This window comes from Oncorhynchus masou, chromosome 24 (assembly GCF_036934945.1).
Source record: "Oncorhynchus masou masou isolate Uvic2021 chromosome 24, UVic_Omas_1.1, whole genome shotgun sequence".
Classification (NCBI taxonomy): Eukaryota; Metazoa; Chordata; class Actinopteri; order Salmoniformes; family Salmonidae; genus Oncorhynchus; species Oncorhynchus masou.
In genome coordinates, this window is record NC_088235.1 from 60,096,322 (window position 1) to 60,124,311 (window position 27,990).

A 27,990-nucleotide genomic window follows, 5' to 3' on the forward strand; every position below is an offset into this window, starting at 1 on the left:
GTGACGATGTGTCTATGTGTATCTCTGTAGTCTAAAGGTGCTTCCTCTCGGTCTCCCCTCATTCACCTACACTGCCCTACAAAATACGATTTGGTGAAAGAAATATGATAGTAAAACTTGCTTCCACCTGTCCAGATCTTTCACATCAGATAAGAACGAGGCATTTAGGTCAGAGGAATGCATTTCTGACTCCTATGTAGAGGTCGACCGATAAATCGGAATGGCCGATTTTAATTTCAGGCCGATTTCAAGTTTTCATAGCAATCGGAAATCAGTGTTTTTGGGCGCCGATTTGCCGTATTTTATTTATTAAAAACATTTTTTTTACACCTTTTTATTTAATCTTTATTTAACTAGACAAGTCAGTTAAGAACACATCATTATTTTCAATGACGGCCTAGGAACGTTGGGTTAACCGCCTCGTTCAGGGGCAGAAAGACAGATTTTCACCTTGTCGGCTCCGAGGATCCAATCTTGCAACCTTACAGTTAACTCGTCCAACGCAATAACGACCTGCCTCTCGTTGCACTCCACAAGGAGACTGCCTGTTACGCAAATGCAGTAAGCCAAGGTAAGTTGTTAGCTAGCATTAAACTTATCTTATAAAAAACAATCAATCATCACTGGTTAACGACACATGGTTGATATTATCTAGCGTGTCCTGTGTTGCTATAATCTGACTGAGCATACAAGTATCTGACTGAGTGGTGGTAGGCAGAAGCAGGCACATAAACATTAATTCAAACAGCACCTTCGCACTATTTGCCAGCAGCTCATCGTTGTGCATCAAGCATTGCGCTGTTTATGGCTTCAAACCTCAAACTCCCGAGATGAGCCTGGTGTGACCGAAGTGAAATGGCTGGCTAGTTAGCGTGCGCTAATAGCGTTTCAAACTTCACTCGCTCTGAGCCTTGGGGTGGTTGTTTCCCTTGCTCTGCATGGGTAACGCTGCTTCGATGTGCTGGCTGTTGTCGTTGTGTTGCTGGTTCGAGCCCAGGAAGGGGCGAGGAGAGGGACTGAAGCTATACTGTTACACTGGCAATACTAAAGTGCCTATAACAACATCCAATAGTCAAAGGTTAATGAAACACAAATGGTATAGAGGGAAATAGTCCTATAATAACTACAACTTAACTTCTTACCTGGGAATATTGAAGACTCATGTTAAAAGGAACCACCAGCTTTCATATGTTCTCATGTTCTCAGCAAGGAACTGAAACGTTAGCTTTCTTACATAGCACATATTGCACTTTTACGTTCTTCTCCAACACTTTGTTTTTGCATTATTTAAATAAAATTGAACATGTTTCATTATCTACTTGAGGCTAAATAGATTTTATTAATGTATTATATTACGTTAAAATAAGTGTTAATTCAGTATTGTTGTAATTGTCATTATTACAAATACATTTTTTAATTTTTTTAATCGTGCCGATTAATCGGTATCTGCTTTTTTGGTCCTCCAATAATCGGTATCGGCGTTGAAAAATCCATATTCGGTCAACCTCTACTCCTATGTTCCTCCCCATGTCTGGTTGATTTTGGGGGTGGTGTTTAGCAGCGTCTGTGCTTTCTGTCTCTCCCTCATCAGGGAATGGACCCGGTTGTGAGGCAAGTGGGCCAGCACATTGAGATGGAGCCTGAGTGGGAGGCAGCCTTCACCCTGCAGATGAAGCTCACACACATCATCTCCATGATGCAGGAGTGGTGCGCTACAGATGTGAGTGACTTGACATATACATGAACACGCACGCACTTTTCTCTCACAAACTCTTTGTGGGTCACTCGCAAACATGCACCAGCCTTTTCTCACCTGTGGTTCCTACTGTTTTTTCTTTTTTTTTTTCTTCCTGTGTGTTTACAGGAGCGTGTGCTGATTGAAGCCTATAAGAAGTGCCTGACAGCCCTGACACACTGCCACAGTGGCTTCGCCGATGGGGAGCAGCCCATCACACTGAGCATGTGTGGACATTCTGTGGACACCATCCGCTACTGTGTGTCTCAGGAGAAAGTCAGCATCCACCTGCCTGTGTCCCGCTTACTTGCAGGTCGGACACTAGCACACAGCTGAATGACATACCGTTGATGCTTTGGCTATGATATTGACGGAGATTCTACCCTTTTGTTAATATGGTCACTGCTTTTTTCTGTTAAGGTCTCCACGTTCTCCTCAGTAAGATGGAGGTGGCCTACAGATTCCCTGAACAGCTTCCGCTGGTAAGTAGGGCTGTCACGGTGACCGTATTACCGGCGGTCACGAGGTCATGACCGCAGTCAAATTCCACGTGACTTATTAGTCACGGTAATTAGGCTTTTCCAAGCTCTGATGCTGCTGATGGTCATTAGTAGCCGACCAAATGCCCTACTTGTCTGGTGCTTTGCACTCTCTTGTCCCTCGAATCACCCTGACATTAATGCAAATGTCATTGAACATCTGAATCAAACAGATGTTCATGAGAGCCCATGAGCTCATGTTGCGCAACATTTCTATAGGCTATGCAGTTGCGTGAGGAAACAGTGATGTCCTCCATTTAAAAAGAGGATCCCATCAGCTTTCTATGGGCTAGGCCTACTATATTTATTTCTCAACGTTCTTAATATTAAGCACATTGCTTCTCATTACAACAGGAGTATAGCCTACCTGGCTGGTGTGAAAATGCATGATAATGGTCCAAATCAAAATTAATTTCACACATATACTAAATGATACACTAAATAATAGTACATATTAATAATATATGTATAGACCAGATTTAAATCAAGAATAGTCTGATTGGTGACAATATTACCATATCACTTTTTCATGCCTTTTTTTGCGACCTTTTTCTAATCATAGGCGCACACTTAGCATAGCTTAGCCCATAGGCCTATATTTTCTGAACTAATGTTGCCAATTAACTTCTTAAAATGAAGCACATTAATCAACCGGTGTAGAGTCTAACTGGCATACATAGGCGGCGTGTGAGTTTCAAGGGGAAGAGAACTATTACTGTAAAAATGTACCTTTTTTTAATAAAGCATTACATAATAATTGCATTTGCGGTCACTTTTGAGAATGGTGTTTTTTTTTTCCCGGCTAATTGTTTGCATGTTGGAACATTATAGCCATTTGACGTGTGCACATTGCTGCGCTTATAATGGGAAGAAATAGTTTATCAACATTTGAACCTAAATGTTCTGATCTGTTGCATCAGCCTCATTGCTTTTAAAAGTTTTATTTTTTATGTTAGTGGTTGTATTAATCTGTCGCATCCCACAACTGTCTCAGACTATGTTTTGAAGTATTTATTTCTCGCACAGAAGGACAAGTTGACCAATAGAATAGGTCAACTTTTGTACTATGGGGTACAGTAGAATGTCATGGGTTTGTGCTTTTGCTGTTCGTTAGGCCTGCTCATCTTGTTGGCTGACAGTAAATGTGTACAGTTTTTTTTTTTTCAACATCTTCAATATAAGCGCCTCGGAATTTGATAAGGACACGCACAGGTGCGTCCCCGACGTGTCTGTCTTCACTTGTAGCCTGTGAGAAGGACCTGTGATGTCTGCAGGACCCGATCACAGGCATTGGCTGATAAGAATTGAGATGCAGTATCTGAGAGAGCCATGTGAGTGCGAGGCGCTTCGGAGCGCAAAGTGGGCAGAAGGGAATTATAATTATTATATTCAGCCCAAGGGCACAATGGCCGCAAAAAGCATGGATTTTTTTTTTTAGGGATCATTATTGCCACAAAGGGGATGCCGCCGGGAAATTCGAGGAATTATCAAGTGCATGTGAAAATGTGAATGAGGGACTGATTAAACGTGTGCTGCCTGCTGCCTTCATGCAATCCCCCAAAATCGTCTCGTCATGCAGTCTTAGAATGTATTAAAATCAAAACATGTAGAACAACCTAAAGTTACATAAATACCTCTAAATTAAGCGTATAGGAGGACCTGTTTCTTTGTTAACCGCTCAACACAGAATGGCTGCATGCGCACACTCCCTCAGAAATCACTTGGAGAGAATATCCTTTCTATTTTATTCAGCTATGTTCAGTTGTATTCGTCCTACTATAAAATAATGCCACTGAATTCTATGAAAATCTTGTCTGCTTAATGAACTAGTGTAGCCCACCGCCATATGGCATAGCCGGATCAGGGTCTAACATAAGGGCAACTCAGAGTATGTTATTCTGTTCTTCTGAAATAGACTACATTTTCTTCATATCATGCTTCCTTTAGACCTGTCTAAAATAAAAAATGGATTTATTGTGATGGTGTAGGCTATATTGCCAGTGAGACTGGCAGTTATTTGCTTGACAATCACCAGCTGACACATTTTCATCACTGCCACAGCCCTACTGTTAAGCATGCAGGAGTTGTCTGTGTATTTCTGTAGCAGCTTGCCTTGGCAAAACGTGTGTCTTTTCTAATAAATGCATCTCATTTGTCTACAGAGTGAGCTAAGCCCCCCCATGCTAATAGAACACCCCCTTCGCTGCCTGGTGCTCTGTGCCCAAGTGCACGCTGGGATGTGGAGGAGAAACGGCTTCTCATTGGTCAATCAGGTAAAAATGTCCCCTTCCATCACAATAATACCTTTTTTTTTCTCTTTTCCCTCTGCGCTGTGTATCAGAGCACTAACACGTGTACGTTGTTGTTCTTGTGGCATTTATAATGAAGGTAGTTCATAGTGTACTCTGGTTGCAGATCTACTACTACCACAATGTCAAGTGCAGAGTGGAGATGTTTGACAAGGACCTCATTATGCTGCAGGTCAGTTTTTCTTTTGTTGTTTCAGCTGACAACTTAACGACGTTACCGTTAAACGGAGGCGCTTCGGGCTTTAACGAGAGCGCGCGCGCGTGTCTGTCGCCGTTATCGTTCTCTACAGGCCGGCGCTTCCATGATGGATCCCAACCACTTCCTGATGATAGTCCTGAGCCGCTTCGAGCTCTACCACATCTTCAGCTCCGCCGACTGCAGGAAGAGATACAACCGGGAGAACGTCAACAAGGTCTGCTCTCTCGCTGACAATGACAACATAGATTAGGCGTTTTATGCCCTTGCTCATCTCGGACTGACCTGACTCCCTGTGCCTCTGTCAGGATGTGGTCCAGCAGAACAACACCCTAACGGAGGAGATGCTGCACCTCATCATGATGGTTGTGGGTGAGTGCCACTCTACGCTACCGCTCACTAGGACTGGTTTTGTTTCAGCTTACATTGTATTCTGAGCCTCTGTTTGACTTGTTTCCTTATGTTATGGACATTTTTTTGGGGGGGGAAGTGGGTAAATGGTTGGGGTTTGGCTGGTAAATGGTTGGGGTTTGGCTACAGTACCTGACGGGTATGTGTGTATTCAGGTGAGCGTTTTGAAGCTGGTATCGGCCAGGTGGAAGGCTGTGACGAGATCAAGCGGGAGATCCTTCACCAGCTTTGTATTAGACCCATGGCCCACAGCGAGCTGGTCAAAGCCCTGCCTGAAAACGTAAGGCTTTTCACTCGCGCCCTCTCTCTCTGCCTCTCCCTCCCTCCCTGTCTCACCACATCTAGATCAGGCTGATTTTCCGGCTGCAGTTTCCACTTGGAATATCTCAACAACGAGTTATAGCCAACAATATTTAACTAGTTACGTAAGCTGTCGTGGCATCTGCTTAGACGGCTCCTATTTCCCATGATCTACACGCCATCTGCACTTTTGGGTGTGACGTTTTCTCTGCAAGTGGATTAATAGTGTATCTATTTGACTAGCCTGACACCTAGTGGCGAATCTGGGCGGTGCAGGACAGGTGCAAGTCGAAGCTAGTAATCTCGGATGGTTAACCCAGAACTAAAATGTTTAGTGATTTGGTCAGATATATTTACATAGTCCACATGAGAATAAGCTTGGCCAAATGACCGCTAGGAATGAGGCTGTACTAAAGCCAACCTGTATGTGTCTGACACTTTATCCTTTAGGAGAACAAGGAGACTGGTATGGAGAGAGTGATCGACTGTGTTGCTTCGTTTAAGTAAGTAGCTTTCTTCAGTTGTTTGATGTTACATTGAGTCTCAACTGACCACTTCTTGACCACCCAGGTTGTTAACGTAAAATAGTTTGTTCCTGTTTGCTTGGCTAAATGAAGATCTGACAGTTGGATACGTATGATGCGCCCGTTGTGTCCAGCTGTGTGACATGTTGATCACACATGCCCTCTGTGCCCACAGGAAGCCTGGCGTGACAGGCAGAGGGCTGTATGAGCTCAGGCCAGAGTGTGCCAAGCAGTTCAACCTCTACTTCCACCACTACTCCCGGGCTGACCAGTCCAAGGCAGAGGAAGCCCAGAGAAAGCTGAAGAGACAGAACGGAGAGGACACAGGTAGAGCGTCTCAACGAGAAACACTTGCTTCATCTCTGTGGTGATTGGTCGTGGTACACAAGAACGTCTTGGAAGTTAGTATTAACTGTAATTGATTATAAGCAATTGTTGCAGACATTGTGGTGATTGGTTGTGGTATTTCAGCTGTCTATCGAGTGCTGCTTTGCTCTGACTATATACACTGAGTGTAGAAAACATTAGGAACACCTGCTCTTTCCATGAGACTGACAAGGTGAGTCCAGATGAAAGCTTTGATCCCTTATTGATGTCACCTGTTAAATCCACTTCAGTCAGTGTAGATGACGGGGAGGAGACCGGTTAAAGAAGGATTTTTAAGCCTTGAGACATGGGTTGTGTACGTGGGCCGTTCAGAGGGTGAACGGGCAAGACAAAATATCTAAGTGTCTTTGAACTGTGTATGGTAGTAGGTGCCAGGTGCACCTGTTTGTGCCAAGAAATGCAATGCTGTTTTTCATGCGCAACACTTTCCCGTGTATCAAGAATGATCCATCACCCAAAGGACATCCAGCCAACTTGACACACCTGTGGGAAGCATCACAGGCAACATGGGCCAGCATCCCTGTGGAACGCTTTTGACACCTTGTAGAGTCCATGACCCGACTAATTGAGGATGTTCCAAAGGCAAAATGATTGGGTGAAACTATTAGGAAGGTGTGCTTAATGTTTTGTTCGCTCAGTTTAAGTCTGTGTTGTAGCCCTCCCTCCACCGGTGCTGCCCCCGTTCTGCCCGCTGTTTGCCAGCCTGGTGAACATTCTGCAGTGTGACGTACTGCTGGGCATGCTGGGAGCCGTGCTCCAGTGGGCCGTGGAGCCCAGCGCAGGACACTGGTCTGAGTCCATGCTGCAGAGGGTGAGAGAGACCAGGACCACGCTCTGCGTGTGTTAGTGTCCTATGTTTATTCGCGGGACCAGTCGAGGTAGCGCTGTACATAACCGTGTCTGTCCGTCTCCAGGTGCTCCACCTAATAGGCATGGCTTTACTGGAGGAACAGCAGCAGTTAGAGAACAGTAGTGAGGACAACGACGTCTACTTCAACTTCACCCTCAAAATGTCCCGTAAGTCTCTCGCTCTCGCTCTTAGCCTGGGTGCCAGTCTGAGTTATCATTCCACTCCTTGTCATGCTGAACCTGACGTGGATTACAAGGAGTGGATTGTTAGCCTGAAGTCCAGAACCTGTTTTGCTAACTTTCTCTCCTTAAATGGCAACATTTTGTAATATTTCCACTATTTTTTAAACTAGTGTATATACTGCTGTATTTGCATGTTCTAGGTCCAGGGGAAGCCCCCAGTAACACAGCCAGTGTCCTGGCCCTCCTGGAGAACCTACAGAATGCCCCTCATCTGGAGGTCCACGAGGACATGATCCGTTGGCTCCTCAAGGTAGGTCACCGTTATTACAACCTCCACTACCAATACAAATCTCACAGTTTGGGTGACCACATTTTAAATACCCAAATGCGGGACATGATTTTTCATCAAATCAAATTGTATTTGTCACATACACATGGATAGCAGATGTTAATGTGAGTGTAGCGAAATGCTTGCGGGACAGTGAAGCCAAAACATTAATAATCCCCCCCCCCCCCACTCACAATCTCCTTCCCGCTGGACTGAGCGAGCTAATTCAAGCACCCTTCTCTTTTGCCTTGCGCAAAATTTGGTGATGCATAAATGAAACCGCTTGTTTGGCCAAGGAAACATTTCTGGTTGGTCTCAGGGAATGTAAACCGTTAGTTAGGAAGGGAGACTTAAAAATATTTAAAACATATTAGTAGCCTAATGAGTAGCAACTAATGAGGATGGAGGGCCTTACACGTTTGACGAAATGACCTTTCAGTCTAATACGGATATTTCCTTATTTTTGCAGCTCTTCGTTAGACGCACACTTTTTGTAAGTAGTTAACTGTTCTCCAAGTTTAGCTGGAATTTAGCCCGACAGGATTTGACAAATGTGATTGGCTGACAATGTGACATTGGCCTATTGCGCTGCTCAAAATATCAGATCTCAATAACGATTGGAGAAGTGTTTACCATCACCGGTACCACGTCCTTATCGAATATCTTGTGCATTGTGACTGCGAAAGAGACTGGTTGGAATGTTTATTCTCATCAAATGAATAGGGAGTCTCACTGAAATACAGTACTTTTTTAAATAAATTTTTTAATGTATTGATAAAATCCGAGACATGATTGTTTGGTTGTCACATAGGGTCAAAATTCGGGACTGTCCCGCGCAATTGGGGATATGTGGTCACTCTGCTCACGGCAGACATCTCATCCAAGGGTGACATCTATTCGAGTTGGTACAATATTGTACATGCCATGGCCACCAGGAGGCAGCATAGAACAGCATGCAACCAGTGGTCCTCATGACTAATCCATATCTACAATGACTTCCAATATCAGAATACAAAGATTTATTATTAGAATATATTTTGTACTTTTTTCCCCCTGTTTGCTGAGGTAACGTTATTGTGTCCCTGTGCAGACGGTGGCCGGCATCAAGACGATGCGGGAGCGTAGCGCTTCCACTTCCACCGTGACCGCCAGCGGGAGCCGCGGTCAGGAAGAGGTGGGTCGAGCACATCCTATGAGGAGGCAATTTTTTTTATGGTTACTCCGTGAATTTGAATTGAAAAGTGTACGGACACATCTGCGTCTCCCCTCTTTCAGACAGCGTGCGACAAGGACAAGGCGGAGAGGAAGAGGAAGGCGGAGATGGCCCGCCTGCGAAGGGAGAAGGTCATGGCCCAGATGTCGGAGATGCAGAGGCACTTTATCAACGAGAACAAGGAGCTGTTCCAGCAGAGTCTAGAGGAGCTGGATGCTTCCACCTCTACCTCACTGGAGCACAGGTAGTGACACACACAGTTTTTAACTCTATCCCCCACCACACACACACTAATTTCACCACCCAAATCCCCACCGTAGGCGTATAAAGATTCTCTCACCGCTCCTGCAGCCCCGCGTTGTCAGACGCAGCCCTGGCATGTGTGGGCCCCAGGCGGTCACGTCCCAGGGAGAAGAGGCAGGTTGTTACGTGTATCCTGTGTCAGGAGGAGCAGGAGATCCGGGCTGACGGCAAGGCCATGGTGCTGGCTGCCTTCGTCCAGCGCTCCACCGTCATGTCCAAGAACCGCACGAGACCACCGCACGACCCCAGTGAGTGGAAGAGAGAATGGAGGGCTTTAGGTCGAAGTTGCCCTTAGGTACAGATCTAGGATCAGCTTTCCCTCCTCCAAATTGTGACTTTAACGATTTTAAGATCAGTGTTAACGGGCGTCTTCAACCTACATCCCTTCCATGGTCTTGTCTATTTCTGCGTTTTTGTCTGTGAATGATATACTAGCATTGCTTGACTTTCTGGTATGTTTTCCAGAGCGCTACGATCCTCTCTTCATGCACCCTGACCTGTCGTTCGGCACGCACACAGGCAGCTGTGGCCACATCATGCACTCTCACTGTTGGCAGAGGTGAGCCAGGCTCCGGGTTCTACAACACACTGGTAGTAGAGGCCTTCACGGGTCCATAATGGACATTGGCTTTGCCATCCGGACCCGATATGCATACGTAAAACATTTGGACCTGTTTCAAATGGACCCGAGGTTAACTAGACCCATTCCTGGGTCTGGATTCACACCCGACATGAGTGAGAAAAGCAGCGGAAATGTCAAATGAAGCTAGTTTATTAACCGGAGCTAGAGAGCTAGAGAGAGACGCGCGCGCTAGTAGCAGCCTTCCTGTTGACTCTTGGTCTTTGTAGCCTATCCTTCTCCTTTAACTTTTAAGTCTGTCATTGTCATTCCCTTTTCCATTGGCTAGAGACGTAACTTTCGCCCCACATGGAGGCTCTATAATTGTAGCCTATTGCTGCTTTGATGACTTATGATTGGCGAACAGGCTACACACACACCACTCTCTTGAAAAGCAAAGTGCGTAAGCATAAATGATACAATTTCTCTGGGGAAAACTTTGGCCAGTAGTTTCCGTGTGTGTGCAGGTACTTTGAGGCGGTGCAGGCCAAGGAGCAGCGGCGTCAGCAGCGACTGCGTGTCCACACCAGCTACGATGTGGGGAACGGAGAGTTCCTGTGTCCGCTCTGCGAGTGCCTCAGTAACACCGTCATCCCCCTGCTCCCCCGAACTATGGGCTCCAGCAGGTACCCAATCTGTCTCTCTCTCACATACACACGTTACTTTGAGGTGCGTCTCTCAAGTCATGTTGTTTCCTCCCCTTTCCCTCGATCTGTGCTGATCTGAAAGGGGATGGGTGAAAGCAGAAGGTCTATAGTAAATTCTCAATGGGAATTGTCTCTCCCCGTCCAATACCTTTTTAGATTAGCACCGATGAAGGAGACGACGAGAGGAAGACACTTCAGACTATTGAGATGCACCCTCGGTCAGGAAACCAAACATTTGACTGGTAGTGGGTACATGGCCACTGCAACCCCAGACTGTTTGGTTGTCACGAGATGAACCCCCTCTGGTCACCCGCTTCTCACCCCCCCCCCAGTTAAACCAGCGTAATCTCCTGTGATGTCACTGGTACCACCCTCACCCGAGGTCAAGGCTCACTCTGCACTAAGGCTCGCTCAGTTGTTGGGCTCCCGAGTCTAAGGCACTGCATCTTAGTGCTAGAGGTATCATTACAGACCCTGGTTCGATTCCAGGCTGTATCACAACTGGCCGTGATTGGGAGTCCCATAGGGCAGCGCAGCGTTGGCCCAGCATCGTCCAGGCCGGTGTAGGCCGTCATTGTAAATAAGAATTTGCTCTTAACTGATTTGCTTAGTAAAAAAAATAATGAACTCTGCAAAAAAAAGTCCCTTTTTCAGAACCCTGTCTTTCAAAGATAATTTGTAAAAATCCAAGTAACTTCACAGATCTTCATTGTAAAGGGTTTAAGCACGGTTTTCCATGCTTGTTCAATGAACCATAAACAATTAATAAACATGCACCTGTGGAACGGTAGTTAAGACACTAACAGACGGTAGGTAATTAAGGTTACAGTTATGAAAACGTAGGACACTGAAGAGTCCTTTCTACTGACTCTGAAAAGCACCAAAAGAAAGATGCCCAGGGTCCCTGCTCATCTGCATGAACGTGCCTTAGGTATGCTACATGGAGGCATGAGGACTGCAGATGTGACCAGGGCAATAAATTGCAATGTCCGTACTGTGAGACGCCTAAGACAGCGCTACAGGGAGACAGGACGGACAGCTGATCGTCCTTGCTGTGGCAGATCACGTGTAACAACACCTGCACAGGATTGGTACATTCGAACCTCACACCTGCGGGACAGGTACAGGATGGCAACAACAACTGCCCGAGTTACACCAGGAATGCACAATCCCTCCATCAGTGCTCAGACTGTCCGCAATAGACTGAATGAGGCTGGACTGAGGGCTTGTAGGCCTGTTGTAAGGCAGGTCCTCACCAGACATCACTGGCAACAACGCCGCTTATGGGCACAAACCCACCGTCGCTGGACCAGACAGGACTGGCAAAAGGTTCTCTTCACTGACGAGTCACGGTTTTGTCTCACCAAGGGTGATGGTCAGATTCGCATTTATTGTCGAAGGAATGAGCTTTATACCGAGGCCTGTACTCTGGAGCGGGATTGATTTGGAGGTGGAGGGTCCGTCACAGCATCATCGGACTGAGCTTGTTGTCATTGCAGGCAATCTCAACGCTGTGGTTACAGGGAAGACATCCTCATCCCTCATCCTCTTACCCTTCCTGCAGGCTCATCCTGACATGACCCTCCAGCATGACAATGCCACCAGCCATACTGCTCGTTCTGTGCGTGATTTCCTGCAAGACCGTAATGTCAGTGTTCTGGCATGGCCAGTAAAGAGCCCGGATCTCAATCCCATTGAGCACGTCTGGAACCTGTTGGATCGGAGGGTGAGGGCTAGGGCCATTCCCCCCCAGAAATGTTCGGGAACTTCCAGGTGCCTTGGTGGAAGAGTGGGGTAACATCTCACAGCAAGAACTGGTAAATCTGGTGCAGTCCATGAAGAGATGCACTGCAGTACTTAATGCAGCTGGTGGCCACACCAGATACTGTTACTTTTGATTTTGACCCCCCACCCCCCTTGTTCAGGAACACATTATTCCATTTATGTTAGTCACATGTCTGTGGAACTTGTTTAGTTTGTCTCAGTTGTTGAATATTGTTATGTTTATACAAATATTTACACATGTTTGCTGAAAGTAATTGCAGTTGACAGTGAGAGGACATTTCTTTTTTTGCTGAGTAGAGAGAGAGAGAGAGCTATAGCTATATATATATATTAAAATAGTTGTCACCTCCACAACCCCAGAGGTCCTTCAGGCATGTATGTGTTGGTTCTTTTTACACAATTCCGGTCAATATTGAGACAGAAAATGCGTTTACCTGCTTAAATGGATGGTTATCAATCAATCGGAAAGGCTTTCATCTATACCAACAGCCTTGTTTATTTAGCATGTCAAATGAAGAAGCAAGGGCCAGCCCGAATTCCTATGCTGTCTATAAGTGTATTAATGAGTAGGTCAATGCCTTGTCAGGTCCACTGACAGTCTCCTCCTCTCCAGTTGTGAGCAGCCTGGCCTGGGTCAGTGGCTGAAGACCAGCGGTCAGCAGATAAAGGCCATGCACTCTGCCCACAGGAAACTCCAGCCCGTCAGTGAGTATTGGAACGCTGAACATTGTGTTAAAGGCACCCACATGTTCCTGTCGTCCGACAAATGTCCGATGTCATTGTTATGCAGAGGTCCCATTTTACACCGGCGTAGAGAGGAAATTGTGATCGAAAACACTTACTGTGTCTATGCGCTCAAGTTACGTCACTAAGGTGTGTGTGTGTGTGTGTGTGTGCAGGTACCGTTGAAGAGACAGTGGAAGAAGAGTGCCCTGCGGTTTTCAATGTGGACTACATTCCCACGTACGTGACCGCTGACCCCTGAGGGAACATGAGAGAAAGACAGGACATTTTGAAGTCTTGAGATGAGTTACCACGTTGACTCGCCCGTGCCTCTTTTTTTACCCTCTTCAGGAATCCCTACTCCAGCACCATAAAGGAGATGCTGACCACTTTTGGGACAGCGACCTACAAAGTTGGCCTTAAGGTGCACCCCAACGAGCAGGACCCTCGCATCCCCATCATGTGCTGGAGCAGCTGTGCCTACACCATCCAGTCCATAGGTGAGACCCCACACACACACACACACACACACACACACACACACGTTTGCTTTACTATCCTTATGGGGACCAAACAATTGATTCCTATTCAAAAACCCAAACCTAATCCCTAAGCCTAAAATAGCAGATTTCCTTGTGGGGACCAGCAAAATGTCCCCACTTGTATGACCTTTTCTTTGTTTTACTATCCTTGATGAATTCTGGTCCCCACACGGATGGAAAACCCCAAAAGCGAGCACACAGAGAGAACAAGATAATGATCGAATCAGAGCAACAGACAGTTTACAGTGACGATAAAACTCATATCAAAGGCATTCATGTGGGATTGAGTTATGTCTTCATTATTTAACGGGTAAATGAATGTTTCAACTGCTGCCAATGGTCCACAATGTTCAAACACCACTAGAGCATAGACGCCCATTTTTAGAATAGATGTTTGTCTCAATGCCACGTTCAACTGACTTTCTTTCCTTTTTCTTCTCCTTCCTTTTGCAGAGCGACTGTTGGTGGACGAGAAGAAGCCTTTATTTGGAAGTTTACCTTGCAGACAGGTAACGCGTTCTTCCTTTAATTCCAACCCGTCTTTGAAACAGTTCCACGTGTAGAGATGGATCCGACGCCAGTGTTGAGTGTGTTTCTGTGTACAGGACGACTGCCTGAGCTCCCTGGCCAGGTTCGGCTCGGCGTGTTGGACTGCGGCCTGTCAGCCCACCGTGCAAGGCCACTTCATCCGACTGTTAGCAGGTAGGACAGAGACTTAACAGGGACCTGCAGGACCCGCTCTATTTAGGATGGCCTACTCAGTGCCTGAAGCCACGTTCACTTTTTATGTGTTGAGGTTGTTTATTTATTTTGTTGCGGGATGGGGCGGGGGGGGGTTGTGACGGTTTACAGTTTCATCGTTATAGTGATGGAGTGTGTGTGTTTGTGTAGCTTTGATTCCAGACCCCCAGGTGGAGGCCTCTCCGTGTATCCTGGACGTAGACATGTTGCACCTGCTGGTGAGTCCCCCCCCCCCCCCCCCAACACACCAATAATACCATCAGCCACACAGACATGACCAGTGGCATGACGTCTCTCTGGGTTGCCAGATCAGACACAAACTCATTGTTTACACTACCGTAAAACCTTTTTACATTGTTCATAAGTGTTATAGGTCAACACTAATCCCTGTCTCTCTCTCTCTCTCTCTCTCTCTCTCTCTCTCTCTCTCTCTCTCTCTCTCTCACCCATTCTCAGGTAAGTGTGGTTCTGTCCTACGGGTCGGTCCACTCCCAGGACTCGTCAGGGCTGAGCGTGGACGCTGTCCAGCTGCACCTCTTCCACCTCATCACTGTGGCTCACATGGTCCAAATACTACTCACTTCTGGCCCAGGTAAGGAGAGAGGGAACCCAATACCTGTGTGTGTGTGTGTGTCTGTCTGTCTGCGCGGGGTCTGCAAGAGTGTGAGTGTGTGCATGCTTACCAGACCGTTGGAAAGTTGTCTAAACACCGGTTAAGATATTACCTTCTGGATAGTTGGAAGAGAGGGTCATTGCCATTCAACCACTGTCGTATGGCGTAGAGAAGGAAACAAACATGACATTCCGTGTGCCAACAGAGGAGGTGACCATGGAGCAGGAGAGCGGCGAGGCGGAGCGGGGGGAGGAGGAAGGCGCCTGCCGTCTCTACAACACCCTCAGAACACACGTGGGCAGGTGAGGTAACGCTGACCCTGTAGCCATGGAGAACTCCCCTGAAATACACACTCGCCTATCATAATCCACCAAGCAGCCGGCTTTTCCCCGGCATTCACACGTTGTGCTTAAACCATGCTGTGTGTGTGTGATGACAGTTCCCTACCTGAGGTGGGCTCTGGTTGGCACCTGTGGCGGTGTGTGAAGACTGGCATCCTGCCCTACCTGAGAGGAGCGGCGCTGTTCTTCCACCACCTCCATGGAGTTCCTGCACCCCCAGAGCTGCATGGTCAATACAACGCACAAACACACTCGCTCTCTTTTACTCCTCTTTGAACACCTATGCGGTACCAAGCAGAGCCATGCGGGTGTTGATGTTCTCCCGGTGTGTGTGTGTGTGTGTCTCTCTCCTAGCTCTGTGTCCTGGTCAGTGGGAGGTGCTGTGCGGATACCTCAGTCTGCCCTCCAACCTGCTGCAGCTCTTCCACGGTCAACAGGAGCTACTGGAGCCCTTACTGCATGAGTAAGAGTCTCTCTCACACACTTACACTCACCAGTAACCTGTCTTTTCTCCTCTTGTATCTTCTGATTGGTTCATGGCTGATTTGATGTAGTGCTCAGGTTTATTTGACCCTATTGCTCTCCACCAATGATGTCGTACAATGTAAAAAGATGAGACCCAATTATATGGACAGTGCATCATCAATAAGTCATAAACCACAAATCGGCACACCGCTAAATCAATAAATATGCATATCAAGTGTCTTTAGTGGATTTCGTCATTGTCACGCGATGGGGAGGGGGAGTAACACCTTTTGGAGTGAAGTTTGTCTTGCATTTTTTCCTCCTTTCCTGTAGGTGGTGCACTCACCCAGGTATACAGCAGACCCTTCAGGGAGGTGGTGTTCTTGTGAGGTCAGTCCTGCTATTTTACTGTCTCGTAAGATGAGGGGGGGGGGGTGTATTCTAATGAAGGCAGAAACATCAAGCTTTTTACCTTTGCTTAAATAAAAAGTGGCAGGTAGCTTAGCGGTCAAGAGCGTTGGACCAGTAACCGAAACGTTGCTAGTTTGAATCCCCAAACTGACTAGGTGAAACATCTTGTCATTGTGCACTTTAGCACTTAACCCTAATTGGGCCCGTAAGTCGGTCTGGATAACAGTGCTAAATTACTAAAATATAAAACATTGAGTTTAATGGTGAGCGAGCGTTCAGCCTTTTGAAATATATTTTTTGTTGCGCCTCGACTCGCCTCTTCTTACCATTCCTGATATGAGGGGGGGGCTCTGATTACTTAGGTTGGATATTGGTATAAATGATTGTGTGGTGTTAGAACTATACAATTCAAGTAGTTGTTGATACTGTTTAGAACTCTAGGGCTGACCAATCCTCCCTTTGTCCAGTTTCCCGCGGGAGTCCAACAGCCTGATTGACCTACCAGATGACTACAGTGCCCTCATAAACCAAGCCTCCAGCTTCACGTGAGTACCCAAAGAACAACTGTCCATTGGTAATTCAAAAGATTTCACAACACAACACAGGCTTACAAAATGACAATCCGGAGCGTTTGGATCACATTGCGCTCCTCACTGTCCTATAGAACAGTGTTTCCCAAACTGGACCCCCCGGTGCACATGTTGGCGTCTGCCTTAGCACTACACAGCTGATTCAGATAACTAACTCATCAAGCTTTGATTATTTTAATCAGTTGTGTAGTGCTGGGGGGGTCCAGTTTGGGAAGCCCTGCTATAGAAAATTTGAGTAAAAATGTGTTTATGCCCCCCTCTCTCTCCCCCCCCAGGTGCCCTAAGTCGGGTGGGGATAAGTCCCGTGCGCCCACCCTGTGCCTGGTGTGTGGCTCCATGCTGTGTTCTCAGAGCTACTGCTGCCAGACAGAGCTGGAGGGAGAGGACGTGGGAGCCTGCACTGCTCACACCTTTGCCTGTGGAGCTGGAGTCGGCATCTTCCTCAGGTACAGACCCGACCGTGGGCGTGTGTGTGTGTGTGCCTTCGTTCGTGAGTGTGCAAATCTAATTCTGTCCCTTCTGTTGCAGAGTGAGAGAGAGCCAGGTTCTGTTCCTGGCTGGTAAAACTAAGGGCTGTTTCTACGCCCCTCCTTACCTGGACGACTATGGAGAGACAGACCAGGGCCTAAGGTGAACCACCCTGCACATTCACTCCTTATAGTCCAGTAGTGGTTCTCAAAATGGCTTCTCGAAAGGTCGGAACAAACACATGCGCGCACTAATCTCCCAGAACCAACTTTGAGACCCATTGCTGTACATGTTATTGGTCTGTGCTGAAAGATGCCTTGTAGTGTCATTGTGGGTATTTAATTTTTTTTTTTTTAAAGCAGTTTGTCTCTGTGTTTATCCAGGCGGGGGAACCCATTGCACCTGTGCCACGAGCGCTACCGTAAGATCCAGAAGCTGTGGCGCCAGCACAGCATCACCGAGGAGATAGGCCATGCCCAGGAAGCCAACCAAACCCTGGTTGGCATCGACTGGCAGCACCTGTGATGTCTTAGGTCACATCTACCGGAGTCGGACACAACCCTTCTCCATATGAATGGGAAGGGGGGGCACGGCACATGGGGGTGCGGAATGGTTGTCAAGGCAACACAGCCCCACCTCTTTCGCTCCTCCCCCCCAATTGGAGAAGGGTGTATGTGTCGCCCCCCCCCCTTTGTCTGAGAGCGGATGAATGCATGTAGGTTTTTCTCCTTTTCTTTTTGCTGTTTCTCCCTTGAAGAAATTTAATATAAAAGTGTGTGTGTGTGTACACACACACACATCGCTCTCAAGCATATAGCCGACGCATGGACTGGCACCCATAGCACCCATGGACTGGCACCCATAGCACCCATGGACTGGCACCCATAGCACCCATGGACTGGCACCCATGGACTGGCTCGGGTGTAACATGAATACTCAGAGTATAACTTCTTTATAGGAATGCTATTTAATTTCTGCCTATTCAAACACCATTAAATTATTTCTAAGGTAGATGGCTGACGTATTGGTTTATTTACAGTTGGATTTGCTTTGATGCTGAACAGTTTTGACTAAGCACCAGGTTTTCCTTCTTGCTCTTGTCAGCCAGTGACAGCTCATTTCAGAGTTTGGGACACAATCTCATCAGATAGGTGAGGTCAGATTGTGCCCCTTACCAGTATTGGGATCCATTCTATTTAAATTTCAACCCAAGAGCTGAAAAATCCTTATTGAAAATAAATGGTGCTTTTCAGCTTTCGATTTGGAATTTCAAATAAAGTCCTGAAATGTATTGACCCCCCCCCCCCATTAGTTACTTTCTCCAGTCTGATGGACACCCACACCCTGATGGACACAGTACTCAGAGAATACAAGCCAATGTAAGGTAAGTTTGGTAACACACTGGTGTGAATGTTTGTGTTTTTGTGTTTTACTCCTGAGTGCCTGTGTTCTGGTTTTTAAATTTGTCAGGGTGGATGTTGGAGTGTGTTAAGTCTTTTTGCAGGTTGAGTATGTGCGCTTTGTATTTTAACACTATTTAAATGAACCCCTTAGCCCACAGATATGAGCCCTTTTAAGGCAAGGCTGTCCCTTCCTTTTTTGCTAATGTGTGTGATTGGTTGAAGTCATTTTTATCTGATATGCATTGATGGTGTTTGTTTTGGTAATTGTTTTTGTATTGTACATTTTTTTTATGTTCAGCAGAAACATTTTTTTCTGTATGAGAAGAGAATGCAGAAACATATCCCTCTACCTGTTTTTTAAAATAAACCCACTGATCCATATACACATTATATATATTATATATATGGACCAGTGGGTTTGCCTGACCCGACCTGGAATAAAACTATCTTAGTTCATTTTTTGGTCAGATAAAAGTCTTAGCCCTCTTAAGGTTGCCTCTGCACTGTACCATTTTTCTACGGCTGGGTGGACTGACACATTGGGGCAAATATCGTCCTTAAGGCTCGGAAACAGAATAGATTAGACAGGCTCACAAGGCACTTTAGAGGAATGAACACACGCAAGCGCACACACACACACTGCTCTTTGATGCAGGTTCTCTCTGATGCTGGGACCTGAAGCTCCATATTCTTCATCCCATCACTCCGTTGGCATGTTTTCCTGGTAACCACCCCCACCCCATTCTTTGACACGCTCCCAATATCGAGGCTGTATTATTATTATTATTATCGTGTCAGACTTGTTAATATGTGAATTACTGTATAAATGAGTACATTGTACTATATTGTAAAAGAATACCAAAATAAATCAAAAGGAAAAGGAAGGCCTGAGTGTCTATTTGTGAGCCGGGGGGCTTTTGATTAGATACTAGCTATTATGATGATTGTTTTTGCAATAGTGAATCGATTCAATGGCTTACGAATCTTGGAATTGTGATATTTGGTTGTGTTCATTTAACAGTTAAATTACATGCAACAACAAATACATTCTGACAGGAAGTGCATTAATCAGGCAAAAAGTGTTCTTCCTGGCCCTAGTCTTTTGTGGGCTCTAAGTGAAATTCTGTTGGGAGGGGGCCCCCCTACGAGGAAAACGTTTTAATGCCCCCCCCCCCCCTCTTGACAGCTGCAGTTCTGTAGTTTTTGCCATGGTGCAAATTTCCTGCCATGACTTATGCCATGTTACTATATCTGAGTGAGAGTGACTAACAAAATCCATTCGCAATACATGTGACGTATCGGAATATGATTTGTGTCATGAGGCCAATATCCAGCCTTATTACGAAGACCGTACTGGGTTTAGTGTGTGATAGACACCTATGTAATATCAATATCCCTATTGCTGTGAGAAGCGCTTGTCCCAGTTTGGTCAGGGCCTCCCAGCATGACCACCATGGAGACGGGCCAGGAGAATACGGTGGATTGTGCCCCGTTCAAGTGCTAGTCGGAACTAGGAAACATGGATATTTCCCGACTTGCTTACTGGTCGTAGGTATACAAGTGCCACGTTCAACGAATCAGAAAGTCTGAGTGAGTTTCCTAGTTCCGACTAGCATCTGAACGCGGCATTAGGCTCCCAAGGCCCAGCTGGAGAAAGAGCTGATGGTGTAATGAGAACACTTAACCGGTTAACCAGGTATACAATGAAGCTGAGGCTAAAGAAGTGTGCTCTTCACGGATGAATCCCGGTTTCAACTGTACTGGGCAGACAGCTTGATATTTAACACCTGTCAGCTCGATGGATCATCTTGGCAAAGGAGAAATGCCCACTTACAGGGATGTAAATAAATTTGTGCACAAAATTGGAGAGAAGCTTTTTGTATGTATAGAACATTTCTGTGGTTTTCTATTTCTGCTCATGAAGCCTTGGATCAACACTGTACATGTGTTATTTTTTTCAGTATACATTTCTATTCTTATAAAAATGTCATTCATATGGTTTCCTTGGTTAATTTACATAGTGTATATATAAGATCTATGAAATGAACCCAATCTCGTTCATAGCCACTAGTCTGGGGATGAGATTAAAGTGACTGCACTTCCTGATTTAGCCTTGTTTTAGATTTGGTTCATTAAGAAATGCTAGTAGCCATGACTGTATTCAGACGTGAGTTGGTTTTGGTTGTGTTTTGATGTGGGTGTCTCTTGTTTGCAGGTTAGAAAGAGTTATTAGCCAATTAGCTTCAGCCAGCTGTGAATGTTGGTTTGACTTTGGGTAGTCTATCAATATTTTCATGTTGCACATCTTTTATTTAAATGCTCTGAATTGATGACATAGATGCTGCCAGATGAGGGCAGGATTAAAATAAACACAACGCACAGAGAACTGTTACGATACCCTTCATTCCGTGACGTACCATTTTTTTTTTCATACTGACTTGGACCAAAATGGTCCTATTTACACTTTTGTAGTCCATTTTGACACTATAATAAGTGTTTCTAACTGACATCGATGCCACATGGGACATTTTCAAAAGGAGAAGTAGCTTTTTCTTTAAAACTAGCCAAAACGTCTTCACACTTACCCCCCCCACCCCCACCCCAATCGTCCTTACCTAAAAAATGTAATATATTGGACAATAAATTGTGCCTTCCTGTAATATACTTATGCTGAAATGTTTAATCTATTCTATTGAGCCATTTACTTCGTTTGTATTCTTATCCTTTATTATTTCTCATTGTTGCTGCATTGTCGAGAAAGAACCTGCAAGTAAGTGTTTCATTGGACGGTGTATCTCATGCATCCTGTTCTAATAAAACTCCTGTGATAAATGTGCATCACTAAGTTTCCTAGTTTAGCTCCATCATTAGATGTAACGTTCTGGCACTGGACACACATCCAGGCATCCTGAGGATTTGAGAACATAATTGGGTCGCATCCTGCAGGAGGGAGGCGGCGTTGCCCCGTCCCATCCGGCCCAAGATGCTTTGGGCACCTCCCTGCGTTAGAGGCACCTGTCCTTGCCGTCACCTGACGGTTGCTAAGCTGCACATCAAAGCCTCTTACTGCTCTTATCGCCTCATCTGCTGTCTATGTGCTTTAGGGTTATTATTCCAGATGACACATGTCCCTGTCCCTGTCCCCCCCCCCAACTACCACACACATATACCAATGTCTTTACTGTACCTGCTCATCTGAACCCACCTCTCAGGTAAGGATACCTCCGATCATAGCTTAGTTGGACACATTGAGGTATAGGTGATGTATATGTATCCTTTCAATTGTCTTGCCAAAATGTACATCAACCTTTCAATATGAATTATCCAACACTTTATTTAACCGGGAAGTGCCTTTGAAGTCAGAAGGCCTCTTTCATAATTGAGACCTGATAACTACAGATTAATTATCAGATAACGTGTGTTAGGAAATCTATGCTAGAAAACAATCTCCTGAGGGTGGCCCAGTTAAAGTGACGCCAGTCACCTGTTTGTCCTGGAACAGAACTGAGGACTGGATCCCTGCTGAGTGGAATCCACACATTCCTGCTGATCTCATCAGGTAAAGCTGGCCTCCTCCTGGGTTCTTTACATGTACTGTACCCTCATCTCACTCGAACCTCCGGCTCTCCTTAACTCCTTATTCACCAGGTCCATGCAGCCTACAATTAGCATTTCTCCCCTCCATTCTTTCACTCATTCTCTGCTAGCTTCATGATTAGTTGAAATAAGGCTGAGGACCTCAACAAGAGAAGTTGTGTAGGGTAATACCTTGTGTATTAGGAAAAATACTGTATGAATGTACATACAATCTTCCTGTCATAGGCGTATTCTGTAAGTATGGAATACCAATTTAAAAATGACCCATGTCAAACAAAACCCTATGGACAAAACGGACAATCATACTCTTGTTCTCATTATATATCTTTATCTTACACAGCGGAGCTGCTAAATTCTCCAGCCAACCCACAAGACTGACAGTTTTGCTGATCAAAATCCAAATTTACAGAAAATATTAACTCTCAATATTACAAAGGAAGAAAAATGGTCGCACAGAAAGTAAAAATATTACAACTGATAAGACTTTTTGTATCCACGGAAAACTGACCCGTATCTCTATGTACTCACACGAGGAACGCTGATTTTAAACTGCCAATCGGATCATATTTCGCTCTCCAAAAAGTACAGAACATTCTCCTTCTAAGTTCCCTCAGCACTTCATCTGGCCACTCAACCCACTGTATCCCCTCAAAGGATTACAAAACCAGAGTTAAAACCGCCTGGTACACGAAGCAGACATATAACCCGATAGCAACACTGATACGTTACTAATGAATGTAAAAGTGTGTGTTGTATAGGTGTGAATGCATATGGCCCTGCACTGCCAGGACCTGAGTGACAGGGACAGGGGGCTGGGACAGCCAGGACCCCAGTTCCGCAGCTACCCAATTTAAGCTGCCATAAGGGGACATTTGACCGGGTTGCATTGGGCACACTGGTAATGTTGAGTTTTGGAGTCGGTTGAACTGAGCAGGCTAAATTACTTCACAGAACTACATATATATGTGTGTGCCTGTCAGGTTACATGTCCACGCAACACAAGTTGTGGAGTGTAACAAGGACATAGGAGTAGATCTATTAGATATGAGCATAGAGAAACTGTATTAGGCTTGATTGGTCTCAGGGTCTGCCCATCGTTTTTCATGGAGAGGATTGCCAGGCAGGGGAGGAGATAATTATTCATTCATGTCATTTCCTTTCATATTCACAAGCCCAAATTCATGTATACTGTACAGATGTTTTGACAACCCAAATATATTTTTCATTATTTAAAAAAAAAAAAGAATGATTAACATATATACATAATTATTATGGACAGGATATACATTCACATTTTTGAGTTTGGTTCTGACTTCATCTGAGCAGTTGGTTAAGTTCTTCACTTTTCAAAGGGTGTGTGCATGTGTGTCAATGTTTGTGTCTGTGTGTGTATGTTTGTGTACGCATTTGTTTTCATGTGTTTACATTTGTTTGAGCGTGTGTGCGTCGTTTCACTGAGAAGATCTCTCTCCTCTTTCTCTTTGAGCTCCCATCGATAGGACAAGCCTCAGTCCCTTTGGGTGGGACTCTCTCAACTCACAGTGGCCACCGCCTCCTCACCCTCCCCCACCTGGTTCCCTGCACCGGCCAGACCCTTGATCGTTGCTATGAAGTCCGCCACCGTCTCCTTCACACTCTTCTCCAGGAGCCAGCCCTCGCTCTCACTCTCCGGGTTCTCTGGGTCTGCCATGGTCTCCAGAGAAGTGGTCAGGTACTGTAAGCCCACCATCACTCCTGCCTGAGGACCACACAAACAAGATATGTACATCACTGAGTCTCTATACAGACACACTGCAATTAAACCATCTGTACGGCCTCTGAAACACCATAGATCTCTGTTATTGGATTTAGAAAACAGTGATTCTAAATCTATTCAATCACTGATCCAAATCAAATGGATTCATAGTCACTAAGGCTTGGCTTTTAGATCAAATCTCCCATTGAAATCTTCCAATCAATTGACACACATTGGTCACACAATTTGGTCCAAACTGACAATTTAGTGTTGTTGTTTTGACCCAGACAGCAACCCAGTTAGTGTTCAGTCTGTACGTTGGCACAGTGAGATCCTGCTTCCAGGAAGGATACCTGTTGCACTTTGCTCTGCCCAGATTAACCCCCTCTCAGAAACCCTGATCCTCCCTTACCGCCTGTACCGCCCCCACATTACGCAATCCCTCACCCTTTCAGTCCCAAGACTCCTTTAGCTGTCATTATGGGCTATAATCTGCCTAGGGTAGTTTTCCCCACGGTCAGTTTATAACTCAGTGAATAGAGGGAGGTTTGAACAACAACAAAAAAAGGGTCACTCACATAGTCACACTTTCAATGGAAAAAAAGAGTTTATAATCAGATTCCATTTCAAACGCCTCAGAGAAATATGGTAATGAAGGTAAGGTAGACCTAGTTATTGGTGGGTGGGTTGACATTCATGCTCATTCATCTGTGTACCATAGGTCAGACACTGGAGCTCTACACCTCAGCCTTTTGGAGAGGCAGTTAGATGGAAGTCAAGTTGAGTCAAGTGAGTGCTAAGACCAACCAAGGAAATGGCATGTTTTAGTGCCTGCTTGGCAGAAGGTCAAAGGTATAGTGATAGTTGGCTCGTTGTGTGCCACGTGTTCTCTCAAAGTCAAGGCCAAGAGGGTTGGCATGTGTGGCCCAACGAACTGATCAGATGTGGCCAATTTGGAACAGCTGGACCTTTCCTAATAATACTCACTGAGCTAGATACTTAGAAATGGCTGTCGTCTTCCACCATGGGAAACCTATGGGAAAGCCTTCTTTTCAAATCCTCTTCTCCTCAGCACTGGGCCTAGCCCTGCCCTGCTTCCCTACCTACACATGCCTTTTAAGACGGTAATTGAATCAAATCATCAGCTAATCAATTACTTTTCAGTCTGGCGTGTGAGGTCACATCAATTGATCTTTAGCATTTGTAGCCAGCTACCCTTTGAAGTGAAGGACATTGACAGAACCTCCCGAAAGTACAACCAGACATTTCCCTTTCAGTTCCCTATTCTACTCTTTCTCACCTCCAGTATGATGTACAGTAGCATCAGGCTCCCAATGCTGTTCATCATGCCTCCGTAGTAGGCGACCAGGGACTCGCGGCAGCCCCGGGTCCAGATGTTGAGCTCCTCGGTGTGGTGGTCGTAGTCATAGTGGGCTGAGTTGTTGGTCAGTTGGTGCTGGATGCAGGGTCTGGGGGAGCCGGGGTTGCAGCAGCTGAACGGCACACTCTCCATCAGGAACTTTCCCTCCACGTTGCTCAGGACACGGCTGTGGGAAAGGCCCAGAGAGACACGTCAGATCCGTCACAAGTCATGTCAGCCATGTGACGCAAAGTATGGCATTCGAGTAACGGGTGGATGTCCGTTGCCGTAACACAGACCTACGAGGCGCGGATGTTTAAACGATGTAAAAGGCCAGTGATTATGAAAACGGTGAACCCATGAGCCTCGGTAGGAAGAGTAAACAAATGGATGGCTCACATGGTAAAGTATGCGATCGTAACTGGCCACCTGTCGAGTGTCAGTTTAGACTAACTGTATGAGTAAATCATCAATCAGTGTTTGGCAGAGGTATCCTGTCGAGGCCTTGGCTGAATTTCTGTTGACAGGAGAAAAGTGGGTGGGTCTCCTGGCTAATATTGACAGGTGTCGAGTTTAAACCCCGGGTTCACGAGGATCCTCTTGATGTGATCGTGAGTGAGTGAGAGAGACGGCCGATATCCCTTGAGTAAAGTAACAGAAACATGGACGCATAAAGCACAGTCAGTTACACTGCACACACACACACACGTATACACACGTCAATGAACTTACTCCGATGCATTTAAACATGCACGTGTACTATCCACACATTGCCGCACACTTCCAATGATATTCTCTCAATGTCCAAATGATCCTAGAGAATCTCAAGTAGTTGTGTAGCTCAACGAAGTTACTTCGTTGATTTGGCTCGAAGCGCAAAACATTCTAATAGGTACCATTGACTTGCATTGGATTTGTGCCACAAATGCTAAAAAGTTAGCACTTAAAACAGTAGCCTGTTAAACCAAACCAAAGCTTGGATTGCTGTCATCCTTTATGCTGAGACTGCTTACAGAGTAAGGAAACAAATGTGACATGTTGTAATCTGGGTGAACGATACTTTTAATCAATGCCTTAAAATCAGAATCTAAATTGACTAAATATAAGTATCAGTTGCCACCAGGGCACAATATTAGGGAGAGAGGGGGGTAGTGTGTTTGCATCAGTCTATTAGTGACAGTTAACGGCTGTTTTATTATGATTTTGGGGGACAGTAAACTGTGAAGGACGTGAAATTTAGATCCATGGAGATTATCTACTTATCAGAACCTGGCACATGAACCTGACTTCACTTATACTGGTATCCTGTCCTGACACCTTGAAAAAGATTAAGGTACAACCCTCCGCTCCCCCCATTTCAAAAATATAGCATTTTGTCCCAATAAAAGTGTTGATTTCTAAATGTAGCAAATAACTGAAAGTAGGTGACTAACTAAACTGCTTGTTTTGTATGTATGTTTTACATTAACTAAGTTGTCACTACCATACACAAGCAAAAGCATATGCTACCGTGGCCCATTTTCTATCTCAAGCTTCCTGCACAAGATCACAAGAGATCAAATGGGTAAAGATGGAGACTATGGGCAGGAGTGAGGAAAGCTCTTATGTAGTAGCCATGTCAAATATGTTTCATAAGACTTAGCATGGATTAAACAAACTGTTTCTTTCCTTAAAATAGCCTTTTTTTTCTCTCAATTGAAAGACTAAAGGCAGCTTAGGATTCCAAGGAGATTTGGTGGAACGGTAGAGTCATCTGTTCTGGCTGACACCCAGAGAGACTGTCAACTTTTACTGTACATGGTACTTTTTGGCCTTCTGGATACCCTAATCAACCCAACATTGCTCTCACTCAGCTACGGATTCTAATACTCACTCTTTGACTTCATCGTTGCTGAAGTCCAGATAGCGGTTGCTGATCCACTGGACCACAAACCAATCCCTATAGTTGTTGTTGCCACAGCAGCGGAACTCGATCTGGGTCATGTCCAGCGTCCTCTTCATGAAGCAGCGTCCAGGTGTATCCGTATCCTTGTAGAATTTGATCCCATTCTTCAGACCCTCGGCCAGGGCGAAGTACAGCTGGAACTGCATGCAGAAGCACAGCAGAGCTGTGAAGAACAGGAGGATGTTGAAAGCGAAGCAGCCCATCAGGTAGCCCTTGACCATGGGCTTCCACTTGGCGAACTTTATAGCATCCAGAGAGTCGTGACACACTTTGCCGCCAAAAACATTGAGCCCGCAAGCTGCTAGGCCTACTAGGATCAACAGGTTGGGCACAAAATGGCTTTCGTTGTTGTTCATCATCTCACTCCTCTTCCGGAGCTCGATCTTAAAGAACAGCCCCAGGCTGAAGACCAGGATGCCGGTCATCACTGCCAGCCAGTACATGAGCCATAGGCCCTGGGCAAGCTTCACCCGCTTGGGCAAGTCAAACTTTACCTTCATCAACGCCATGCTTACCTCAGAGTGTATGCTATTCCCAAATCAAAATTAGATTTTTTTTTAAAGAGACAAATTTGAATTTACAAAAGATTCTAAGCTATTTTTTCGATGTTTTTTTTTATTATGTAACAGGTAAGGATTTCAGTTGACCTTAAGCAACTATGTTCCTTTGGAGAGTTTCAGTTGGAAAATTGTAATCCATTCCAGAAAGGAGCTGCAGAATGGGTTTTG

At 45.5% G+C, this 27,990-nt stretch overlaps 2 protein-coding genes across 6 annotated transcripts in view; one reads left to right on the top strand and one right to left on the bottom strand.

Annotated features, from left to right (window-relative positions):
- Positions 1-19,509, top strand: part of LOC135512415 (E3 ubiquitin-protein ligase UBR2-like) — a 40,336-nt gene extending 20,827 nt beyond the window's left edge. For 3 of the 5 annotated variants that reach the window (XM_064934432.1, XM_064934433.1, XM_064934436.1), the window contains 33 exons: positions 1,592-1,720; positions 1,865-2,048; positions 2,156-2,217; positions 4,437-4,547; positions 4,690-4,755; positions 4,874-4,996; positions 5,088-5,151; positions 5,346-5,470; positions 5,941-5,993; positions 6,190-6,341; positions 7,058-7,212; positions 7,316-7,418; positions 7,634-7,743; positions 8,852-8,935; positions 9,037-9,218; positions 9,326-9,525; positions 9,743-9,836; positions 10,364-10,522; positions 12,915-13,033; positions 13,228-13,291; positions 13,403-13,551; positions 14,047-14,102; positions 14,199-14,295; positions 14,485-14,552; positions 14,791-14,926; positions 15,153-15,249; positions 15,387-15,517; positions 15,643-15,751; positions 16,087-16,143; positions 16,632-16,709; positions 17,030-17,200; positions 17,283-17,384; positions 17,606-19,509. In XM_064934432.1, the coding sequence (XP_064790504.1) occupies positions 1,592-1,720; positions 1,865-2,048; positions 2,156-2,217; positions 4,437-4,547; positions 4,690-4,755; positions 4,874-4,996; positions 5,088-5,151; positions 5,346-5,470; positions 5,941-5,993; positions 6,190-6,341; positions 7,058-7,212; positions 7,316-7,418; positions 7,634-7,743; positions 8,852-8,935; positions 9,037-9,218; positions 9,326-9,525; positions 9,743-9,836; positions 10,364-10,522; positions 12,915-13,033; positions 13,228-13,291; positions 13,403-13,551; positions 14,047-14,102; positions 14,199-14,295; positions 14,485-14,552; positions 14,791-14,926; positions 15,153-15,249; positions 15,387-15,517; positions 15,643-15,751; positions 16,087-16,143; positions 16,632-16,709; positions 17,030-17,200; positions 17,283-17,384; positions 17,606-17,747 (3,732 nt within the window). In that variant the 3' untranslated portion in view covers positions 17,748-19,509. The remainder of the gene's footprint in view (positions 1-1,591; positions 1,721-1,864; positions 2,049-2,155; positions 2,218-4,436; positions 4,548-4,689; positions 4,756-4,873; positions 4,997-5,087; positions 5,152-5,345; positions 5,471-5,940; positions 5,994-6,189; positions 6,342-7,057; positions 7,213-7,315; positions 7,419-7,633; positions 7,744-8,851; positions 8,936-9,036; positions 9,219-9,325; positions 9,526-9,742; positions 9,837-10,363; positions 10,523-12,914; positions 13,034-13,227; positions 13,292-13,402; positions 13,552-14,046; positions 14,103-14,198; positions 14,296-14,484; positions 14,553-14,790; positions 14,927-15,152; positions 15,250-15,386; positions 15,518-15,642; positions 15,752-16,086; positions 16,144-16,631; positions 16,710-17,029; positions 17,201-17,282; positions 17,385-17,605) is intronic. The other 2 variants (XM_064934434.1, XM_064934435.1) reach the window with 1 other exon arrangement.
- Positions 19,510-21,981: 2,472 nt separating this feature from the next.
- On the bottom strand, positions 21,982-27,771 carry LOC135512416 (peripherin-2-like). The gene is made up of 3 exons (XM_064934437.1): positions 27,191-27,771; positions 25,258-25,504; positions 21,982-23,960 (listed from the first exon to the last, which is right to left on the bottom strand). The coding sequence occupies exons 1-3, from the start codon at positions 27,769-27,771 to the stop codon at positions 23,754-23,756; spliced, it is 1,035 nt and encodes a 344-aa protein (XP_064790509.1). The 3' UTR covers positions 21,982-23,753.
- Between the last annotated feature and the right edge of the window lie 219 nt (positions 27,772-27,990).

Excerpts from the sequence above, each read along its gene's own strand:
- LOC135512416 (XM_064934437.1), bottom strand. The coding sequence starts at position 27,771 with ATGGCGTTGATGAAGGTAAAGTTTGACTTGCCCAAGCGGGTGAAGCTT. Across the intron at positions 25,505-27,190 it reads AGCAACGATGAAGTCAAAGA|CCGTGTCCTGAGCAACGTGG; the intron begins GTGAGTATTAGA and ends CCTTTCCCACAG. Across the intron at positions 23,961-25,257 it reads TACTGTACATCATACTGGAG|GCAGGAGTGATGGTGGGCTT; the intron begins GTGAGAAAGAGT and ends TGTGGTCCTCAG.